Source organism: Lycium ferocissimum, chromosome 12 (genome assembly GCF_029784015.1).
Source record: "Lycium ferocissimum isolate CSIRO_LF1 chromosome 12, AGI_CSIRO_Lferr_CH_V1, whole genome shotgun sequence".
NCBI lineage: Eukaryota > Viridiplantae > Streptophyta > Magnoliopsida > Solanales > Solanaceae > Lycium > Lycium ferocissimum.
This window is the reverse complement of record NC_081353.1, coordinates 39,202,339-39,212,952: the sequence shown is the minus strand read 5'-3', so window position 1 is coordinate 39,212,952 and position 10,614 is coordinate 39,202,339. Positions and strand designations below refer to the sequence as shown.

The following is a 10,614-nucleotide window of genomic DNA, read 5'->3' as shown; positions in this document are numbered from 1 at the left end:
TCGGTAATTATTTACCCAACTCGATTGGTTCAACTATCATATTTGTATGTATCGACCTTATTAATTTGTCATGTTGAGTCTATTTAAGACGGATACCCTCTGTTCTTCAAACTTTTTTCATTTTCATGATGCTAAAATTCGAAATCTCTGATTAAAGGTGAAAAAAACCATTCTCATTCTACCAAATTTCTCAATTGTCAACTAAACACGTTTTTCCCTCATAATTATAGTGTTTGAATCAACTATGCATCACAACTAATCCTTCGAGGTATTTATTATTGCTCACCAATACATACATGAATAACTTTGTCTATCGTGATTGACTAATTCATGTGTTATAAGAACTCTCCTAAAATATTATTATATTCGTGTCAGATGCTCCAAAATATTGTACTTTCTTCGTCTCAAAAAGATTATCTTACTTTCCTTATTAGTTTGTTACAAAAAGATTGACACATTTCTATATTTAGAAACATTTTAACTCTGTGAGATGATTTACAGCCTTACAACCACACAAATGTAAGGCTTGAACATTTACACATTTCAAAAGTCTTTATTTATTTCTTAAATTTACGTCAAGTTAAAACACAAACCTTTTTGGGACGGAGGGAGTAGTACTTTTAGGGCCCGTTTGGCCATGAAAATTTTTCACTTTTTTTCCTGAAAATTATTTCACTTTATTTGAAAATCAGCGTTTGGCAATTTACAACGAAAACCTTTTTTCACTTTCAATACATTCAAACAACCAAATATTTTTTGCAAAAACTATAACCAAACATAACTCCAACTCCAAATTTTCAAATAAAGTGAAAAATATTTAATTTTCATGGCCAAACACCTACTTAGAGAATTATTCAGATTCTTCTAAAATATTATCGTATTCGTGTCAAATACTACAAAATAAATTATTTTTAGAGAATTCAATATACACCCGACAACATTTTAAAAATTGCATGCAACTAAACTAATTCCACAAGTCCACCGACGTTAGTCAAACACCTTTGTGAAGTGATTGGGGTACAAATTCCATTTTTCTTCTTTCTTCGAATCTAAAATCTAAGCTCATTCACACTCGGTCAATAATGGCCAATAGTGTTCACCCTTCAGCAAAGCCAACTGTCACAAATGCCCCTGCCGCAAAAGTATATTACTAATAATTCTGTAATTTATTGGTATATCCCAATCGCATCCTTACCGACCAACTCCAACTGACCAAAAAGTATATTATACTAATAATTCTGTAATTATTAATTTTTGTATTACAATCCCCACATTATAATTTTAGGATAACTTCTCACAAACTAAAAGACCCCTAGGAGTATTTTTTCTTTTAAAATGAGGAATGATACCACTTTTGATCCCTCGATTATTGATAAATTATGATTTTGAACCTAGTGATATATGACTCAGCATAGTTAATTAAAATGTGTGGTTTCGGTTAAATTATTTAAAAACAATGTTATATTTGAATTATTTCTTAAAACCTTTGTATCTTAAAATTCAAAATAATAATACTTGAGTAATTAAATAATACTTCAAATTCTTTCAAATATCGAGCTTGTAAAAAAAAAAATAATTACGGAGGTAGTAGAATGATTAAAATATTCGTTGTTTTAGAAGTTCAAGATATAATTAATTTTTTTTTTCATTTTACCTATAGTAGAATTTTATCATTAATGAAAAAGATTATAACTTAAATATAAATAAAAGTTAAGTATGTCAAATATCCCTCCTAATTATCTTAAGGAGCTTGTAAAAATAAAAAACAACGGCGGATAATTTGAGACGGAGGAAGTAGAATGATTAAAAATTCTAAATGGGTGTATAAATTCTATTTTCCTTCAGCCAAATCTAAATCTAAGCTAAATTCACTCTCCAAAAATGGCTGATAGAGTTCACCCTTCAGCCAAGCCCAACAATGGCATTACCACCACTGCTCCTACCACCAATCCCACAACTACCACCACAAAACCACTACAATTTCCACCAGCAAAAAGCCAAACATACAATCCAAACCGCATTCCTTACAGACCAACACCAACCGCATACCACCGACACAACCGCAAACATTGCAGTTGCCGTCGATGTTTTTGCTACTGTTGTTTTTGGTCTCTTCTCATCATTTCCACTATCCTTCTCCTAGCCGCAATTTCCGGCGCGTGTTTCTACTTGCTCTTCCGTCCTAAACCACCCTCATTCTCCGTTTCCTCCGTTAAAATCACACAATTCAAACTCGGTACTAGCTCTGATGATACCACGCGCCTCACCGCGAAGGTCAACATCACGCTCTCGACGAAAAATCCGAATAAAAAGCTGATTTACAACTACGACGCCGTTTCCTTGACAGTGGTGTCAAATTCAGTCGTACTAGCCAATGGATCGTTCACAGGTAAGCAGAGACGGATCCAAAATTTAAATTTTATGAGTTTAATTTTTAAGATTTGTGGTATCAGGTAACAAGCATTACCACCACTGCTCCTACCAAATTTAAATTTTACAATTTCCACCAGCAAAAGCCAAACATTTAAGATTTGTGGTATTGAGCAAACAACCGATGTTGTTATATTTTTTAAAGTTATTCATCATTTCATATTTACTATTTATTGAATAAATACCACCCTCATTCTCGCTCCGTTAAATCGTCGAAAGTTACCAGCTCTGTTTAATTCACCGCGAATCCACACACATCGACGAAAAATGGTACATGAGCCCTACAAGTAAGGTGTATCAATCGGGTGGATTGAGCTAAATTTAGGCGGGTCAAAATGGCTGGATTAATAGTTGCTTGGGCTGAATAATTTTTACCTACTTCTCTGCTTCAAAATAAGTGTTCATTTAGTCTTTTTTACCTTAAGAAAATATTAACTCGTAGAAAAAAAAGAAGAAGATATTTTGACTAAACTATCTTTAATTACTAAGACTCTTGCTTATTTATTGTTTTATGTAAATAGGGGCAAATAAGAAAAAATAAAGTTAATTTCTCCTTGATTTTGTGAGCTTATTTTGAATCAAAATTGGACACTTATTTTGAACCGAATAGAGAACCTAACAAAATATTTTCTTCTTCATTATGACTATATATAATATATCAAATTTTAAAAATGTATTTTTGAAGAGATTTTAATAAGATTTCATCCTCAATTTGGGCTACATATCAGTTCAATTTTAGAATGAGCTGAGCTGATAAATAGATTGATCGCTACTAGCTCAAACATGAGCGGGTTGAGCGGATCATGTTTTCATGTGCTAATTTTGTCACCCCTATTCACAGGATTCAACAATGGTCCAAATAATATTACAATTATTCATTCAACTTTATCAATGGCGTCTCAAGTGCTTGATGCGGATTCAGTTTCATCTTTGAAATCAGATATGAAGAGAAAAAATGGATTACCATTGAAGATCTTGTTGGATACAATGGTGGTAGCAAAAATGAATAAATTGAAGAGTAAAAAAGTGGGAATCAGAGTTACTTGTGAAGGAATACATGGAAAAATACCCACTGGAAAAACTCCTGTGGTGGCTTCAATCAAGAATGCTAAATGTAAGGCTGATTTAAGAATGAAGATCTTAAAATGGACCTTTTAATTTATTTATTTTTAACCAAATATCTATGGCGTTTCCACACTTCCTCTTCAAGTCATAGTGTGACTTGAACCTGAACCTGAACCTGGACGTACCGACCCTGGGTAGAGTTGATTTACCAACTGAGCAACCCTCACTTGTGGAATCGACCTTTTGATTCATTTTATACTTTTATATTTTTGGTTGTTTTTATTTTTATTGTTTGCTTGAATTTTGCAATTTATTCAGTGTTGTATTATATTAGTAGAGACAAGGCAAATGGAAGGAGAATATTTATTGTATCTAGAATGTTTATGAATATAGAGTTTGATATATTTATTCCAAAGTTTTTGTTTTTTAATATCTTTATAATTCTTTTTTGTGGATATAGTTAAATTCTCACGGTGTAATAATCTAATTTATTATAATTAATTTGTTGCAATAAGGTATGCATCATTTATTTTAAGTTATTAATTGTTGCTATTTAAGAAATTACCTGTAATCATCTTTTTAAGTTAATCTGAACTCTAATTAAATTTTATAGATTTCAATCAAGCCTTATTTATTTCCTTGACATTTTTTCTTTGCTTTATTTTTTCTCTATATATACTAATTTATAGATTTCAATCAAGCCTTATTTATTTCCTTGACATTTTTTCTTTGCTTTATTTTTTCTCTATATATACTAACTTTTTAAAAAAAGGGCAACCTGGTGCTCCACTGGGTATGTTGTTGTTGCCGGTGTTGTTGTTGTTGGCAGCCTGGTACATTAGCATCTCGCGTATGCAGGGTTTCGAAAAAAGAAAAAAAAAGGCACACTCCCCGAGGAGGGTGATTTAGATCACCTAGCTTTTTTCTATTTATAATTAATTTTAATTAAAATTCAAATAATTACATTGAAGAATAGCTCATCAGAAATCAGCCTCGGACAATGGAACTTAAGATACAAGTGTTTCAGTTCTGTTTCCTTTTCAATTTGCTAGCTGGCTTTGTTCCTAGGATCTCGTAATCAGTAGATCTATTCTCTCTCTTTTCGAATAACTTGAAGTAATGTGGCGTAAAAAAAAATGGTGAGATGGATGAGATTCGTTCCCTCGTAGTGTGTGAAGATGCGTGTTAATTAGGTGCTCCATTTCATTTTTTTTCTTTGAGCCGAACCTAAACTTTTGTTCGAGAGATTGTTGTCCGTACACTGATAAGGGATATATGGATACTCGAGTAGAGAGGAGCCGTGGTGGTCCTCTCCTGACCTCTCGGATCCCACGAAAATTGAAAGTTGAATCACGCAATTGTCAGGAGCATGCTCTATCACTGAGCTAGTGGCCCATCGTGCGAGCCTTCCACTGGCTATGCCAAAAAGCGAAAGTTTTGGAGTATGAATTTTACGAAATCGGAGTTATTTAGCCAAAGCTAATCTAGTTGAAGCTGCACTTGCACTTAACTCACTTTCAGTAAGTCTCTAGGTACATATAGAATAACTTTAGCAGTAACATACACATAGCTCTGCATCACTTTGAAGCATTATATTAGAATAGTAGTAAGTCTAAATAGAATGGAATGATATGAGGAATTTTCGAACCCAACTAATTTGATATTGAGGGTTAGACACAAGATGAAATATAAGCACATAGTAGCTCAATATGTGGAGTATAAGCACATAGTAGTTCAATATAACAACTGGCAAGTTGAAGTAGACCTATGAACATAGTAGTCACTCCATCCTACTATTAATAGTAAAGCATGTTAGAGATGGTTGTGATCTCTCCATTTTTATCCAAATACGTTTACCTTCTTTATAAGAGGATCTACCTAGCGTGAATCCTGATTGGTTGGGCAAGTTTACCTTCTCGATTAGAGAATCTACCCGACATGAATCCTAATTGGTTGATTTCGTTTAGAGGACCTACTCGGCATGAATCCTTACTGGTTGGGCAAATCTTAAAGGACCTACCTGACATGGATCCCAATTGATTGGGCAAGAAACAATGGACCTAAGACATTTTACCTTCCATATTAGAGGATCTATTCAGCACGGATCCTGATTGACTGGACAAGTTTTACCTTCTCGATTTAAGGACCTACCCGCTATGAATCCTATTGGTTGGTCTAATCTGCATGAATCCTATTAGTTCGTCTCGATTAGAGGACTTATCTGGCATGAATCCTGGTTGGTTGGGCAAATCTTAGAGGACCTATATGACATGAATCTTGATTGACTGGGCAAGAAAAAGTGGATTATGTCATCAGATGGTTAAACCAAAAATACAAAAACCGACTTATCCTTCTCTTACCGTGTTTAGCATTCTTTGTGGGAATGGGGTACATCAAAAGCAAACTGCATAAAATCTGCAGTACAAGTGTAGCATCAAATTGAGAAAACAGAAGTCCAACTAAAAGCCTTACCTTCCACAGAAAAATAGCTCAATTTAACAATTCAAACAACCAAATCCGAAGTTATTTGGACACTTAAAATACAAAATAACAAACCAAACAAAATTTGCAATAGTTGACTCTGAAGTTCAACTGAATTGGGAAAGTAACTGGTGCTAGGCAAATCATGGGACCAGCATTTCGCAACTCCAAGTCCAGTACAAACTGAAACTAAACCTAAGAATAAACCTATTAAACTACTTCATGTAGGGAACAAAATTCCCCTCGCAGACCCAAAAATCGCATCAAAGGAGATCAGCAACATTGGCGGGGAGCTCCTCAACTACGACATTATAAAACTTCTGTATGTCAAAAAGCATCCTTTCATCATCCTTGGTGACAAAGTTGATAGCAACACCCTTCCTTCCAAATCGTCCACTACGACCAATACGATGCAGGTAGTTTTCTGGTTGAGTTGGCAGATCGTAGTTAATAACAAGGGAGACTTGCTGGACATCAATACCACGAGCGAGGAGATCGGTTGTGATAAGCACACGAGATGAGCCAGATCGGAACTCCCTCATAATGATGTCTCTTGTGTTCTGATCCATGTCTCCATGAGTTGCAGATACGGTGTGATCACGACCGCGCATCTTATCGGTAAGCCAATCAACCTTTCGCCTAGTGTTAACAAAAATGACACTCTGGGTGATGGCCAAGGTCTCGTAAAGATCACAAAGTGTTTCAAGCTTCCACTCTTCCTTTTCAACATTGACATAAAATTGTTTGATACCTTCAAGAGTTAGCTCATCACGCTTCACAAGAATCCTCACGGGCTTGTTCATGAATTTTCTAGTAATCTCAAGGGCCTCTGGTGGCATAGTTGCAGAGAAAACACCCACTTGGATTTTTGGTGGCAAAAGTTGGAATATATCATAAATCTGGAAAATAATAATTGTGTCATGGGACAAGATAAATCATCAAAACCAAGAAGGAAACGACCAGCAAAAGCAGGCAGCAATTCTTAAAAGAGGTTAAGAGCACAACAAGGCTGCAATGATGAGGGGGGGAAACGATTCACCAATAAACAGATCAATAACACAGCACAATTTTCAAGCAAATCAAACTTTATGAAAGAAAGAGTGAGACTTACATAACCTCTTGAAATGAATGTGGACCTAGTATGAGAATGAATGTTTGGCATCAAAGACCAAAACATATTCACAAATGTCATAGTATTGCAAAGATTATCAAATGTGCGGACATATATGATTTGACAAGATTAGCCGTAACCACATTTGACGGAGAACATAAAAAGCACACATATAATATAACTTCAAAAATGGTCGCTAGAGATGGTTCTCTCATCCTACACAGACCCTCAAATGTTCTGATCCGTAGGCACAGGACTATAATGATATGGTAGGAAAGATAGTTACCAGTTTCAAAAAAAAAAAAGATACAGTAGGAGAGATAAGGTAGACCTAAAGTATCGTGGAAACTAATCCAGAAAGCAAATGATCCTTATAGCAATACCAACGAGTTCAAGAATCTAGTGTTTGTTAAAAGTCCTTGTACTAGTTACATATAAGCTGCGAGACTTGAAAAACATTGAATTTTAGAGAATCTCTAACAAGATTTAAATTTCAGATTATTGAGCTTTGGAGTGAAACAGGTCCAAATCAAGCTGTATATATAGAATCCATATAACTGAACTCAACTAGTGTGGGAATGCGGAATAGTTGATGGACAAGAGATTGAAACATATTACTTTTTTTCTTTTAATGAAGTAAGTGATTTCAATAAAAGGCAATGATAGGATTTGGCATTTAAGCTTACAACAAATTTTCTTGCCGGCTACACATAACTAACTAGGCCAGAACAAAAGAGCTAATGAAGTCCAAAAGATGGAGAAAGAAACATATTACAAACAAATCAGTCTAAGCTTATTAGTTCACCTACTAATAATTAATAAGTAAACACATTTAAAAAGTGAATTGCACCTCACTTCATAATTTTTTTTTTAATAAAAAGAGAATTCTACTTTGAAAGTAAGGAAAAGGGGGGCAATAATCAACTTCTGATTTGTTAATTAACCTTCAAACACAGAAACATCACTGAGTAACAAAATAAGAAATTAACTTCCACTTTGAGTTGGAAAAAGAAGAAGCAAAAATTAAAGTAAAACGGCTACCTGATCCTTGAAACCTCTAGAGAGCATTTCATCAGCTTCATCCAGAACGAACATCTTGATGTGGTCGGGGCGAAGAGACTGCCTGCGCAACATGTCAAAGACACGGCCTGGAGTACCAACCACAACATGAACACCGCTCTGAAGGATACGCTGATCCTCACGGACACTGGTACCCCCAACACAAGCATGAACCTTCACACCCAGATAGTCACCAAGTGCTCGCATGACCTTCTCAATCTGTTGTGCTAGCTCACGAGTTGGTGCAAGAACCAGTGCCTGACATTCAACTAAACTGTAATCAAGCTGCTGGAGAATTCCAGAGCAGAAAGTTGCCGTCTTTCCAGTTCCAGATTGTGCCTGCTGGATAACGTCAAGGCCCTTGGTAAAGGGAACAATGCCCCTTTGCTGAATAGCAGATGGCTTCTCAAAACCTTCAAGAAATTCAAATAACTGTTCACATCCCAGTAAAATCTGGGGAAAATGGAGGAACGGAAACAAAAATTATGAGATGTCAATTTACCATAGGCATAGATGCCCCTCAAAAGGTTTTCTTGCAAACCCATGGCATCGAAACTCTCATAAACCTCATCGTATGATGTGAAGAATTCCTGTTGTTCAGCACCAATCCTGTTTTGGCATTTCAAACAACCACAAAAGTCGATCAAATCATGGCAAAGGCTAGAGGCCAAAATATCAGCAGAAAGTGATAATCAGTAAATTGAAAAGAAAAGGAAGGGGGGGGGGGGGGGGGGGGGGGGGGGAGTAAAAGACCAGGATGCTTTCTGCAGCCAAATCAAGATGACCTCAATATAGGATGGAGAAGATATAACTTACAGCTCTGACATTTTCGCATCGAATTGACGAGCATCAAACTGAGAACCCTCTGGTGCTGATCCTGCCATGACTGCATGGAATAAAAGAAACAACCAAATCAATCAACTATGCTTTAATATCAGAATAGTTCTCGTATAGTAGTATAAACAATTTCAAAAAAAAAAAATCGAAACTAATTTTTTCAATTAACAAATAACAAATCTTAGCAGTCACATGGCAATTCATTGAACATTCTGTAGATGATAAAAAGTCTAAGCCTAACTCCATGACATATAAAATAATAAGTAAGGTAGCTTAAGACCCAAAACGCTTCAACAAATTCACAATTTTTTTTGTAATTCACCGAATATCAATAACATTATCTGTTCTTTCCTTCAATTATTATAGAGGGCATATGCAAGAGTCAAGATGCATCATTTCTCCTTTTTTTTTTTTGAATAAGTAAAAGGGGGAGAATAAAGATAGAAATAACTTTTCCAGACAGCGCAACCCAATTTTAATAGCTATTTGACACTGGATCAAAGTAACAAGGGACGAGAATGAAGGAAGTGTTAAGGAGGCGAGGTGCCCATAAACAAACAATAGATACTCACAGCTAGATTCTAAATATGAGAAGTCCCCCTTGGATTCGAGAAGAAGGAAATGAAGAACGGGAATGAAACGACATAAAGCATTTATAGCTCTAGTTTCGGATGAGCAGACATACATCACTCATCGAGCTGAGATAGCGGAACATATACATCAAAACAATGGAAAGAATGTCAAGTTTTAGCGCACGTGGAGGCATTATAGTCTCTCCTAGTCTTATTCAGTTCTTCCCAACTTACCAACCCCTCAAATCTTTGCAAAGTAAACCACTTTTTTCACACTACTACAACTACAACTGCAACAGCTAAGCCTCAATCTCAAGCTACTTGGGGTTAACTACATGAATCCTTTGACCCGTTTTATTCCACAATACTAAATAACATCACTCATGGAGCTGAGATAGTGGAAAATATACATCAAAACAACGGAAAGAATGTCAAGTTTTTGGCGCACATCGAGGCATTATAGTCTCTCCTCGCCTTTTTCGATTCTTCCAAACTTACCAACCCCTCTAATCTTTGCAAAGCTAACCCCTTTAGCACACCACTACAACTACAACAGCTAAGCCTCAATCTCTAGCAACTTGGGGTTAGCTATATTAATCTTTGACCCATTTTATTCCACAATACTCAATAATCTTGAAAACTATTAATAGATCCCTCATTTTCCAGTTATTTAAATCAAGAATCAAAACCAACCCACATAATATAAGAACAAACCATCAAACCCCACAAGACCAAACTATACAAAAACCACTACACAACAAAAATGAACCATAAAAACTCAGTCTTTCAATCAAAACAAAAACTAAGACATATAAAAATCTAAAAAGATAAAGTAAAATTGGAAAAAAAAAAAGAAAAAAAAAAGGAAGATGCAAGAAAAAAAGAGTTACCTGATAATGATTTGAAGTATGTTAAAGAGGGATCTAAAAGATTTGAGAAAAATGGAAATTAGGGTTTGTGAAGACTGCAACCTTTTTTTTTCCAAAAACTCCTCGGATCTACACCGTGGAGTTAAGGAACACAATATCTGATGGAGAATGAGTTTTATGAGACTCATGT

The 10,614-nt window shown here is 35.3% G+C and overlaps 2 protein-coding genes across 2 annotated transcripts; one reads left to right on the top strand and one right to left on the bottom strand.

Moving 5' to 3' along the window:
* The first annotated feature begins 1,847 nt into the window (after nt 1–1,847).
* LOC132040153 (NDR1/HIN1-like protein 6) lies at nt 1,848–3,910 on the top strand. Its single transcript, XM_059430770.1, has 2 exons — nt 1,848–2,389; nt 3,272–3,910. The coding sequence occupies exons 1-2, from the start codon at nt 1,882–1,884 to the stop codon at nt 3,586–3,588; spliced, it is 825 nt and encodes a 274-aa protein (XP_059286753.1). The 5' UTR covers nt 1,848–1,881; the 3' UTR covers nt 3,589–3,910.
* Nucleotides 3,911–5,949: 2,039 nt separating this feature from the next.
* LOC132040724 (eukaryotic initiation factor 4A-2-like) lies at nt 5,950–10,614 on the bottom strand. The gene is made up of 5 exons (XM_059431393.1): nt 10,446–10,614; nt 8,963–9,032; nt 8,649–8,755; nt 8,129–8,559; nt 5,950–6,875 (listed from the first exon to the last, which is right to left on the bottom strand). The coding sequence occupies exons 2-5, from the start codon at nt 9,028–9,030 to the stop codon at nt 6,240–6,242; spliced, it is 1,242 nt and encodes a 413-aa protein (XP_059287376.1). The 5' UTR covers nt 9,031–9,032; nt 10,446–10,614; the 3' UTR covers nt 5,950–6,239.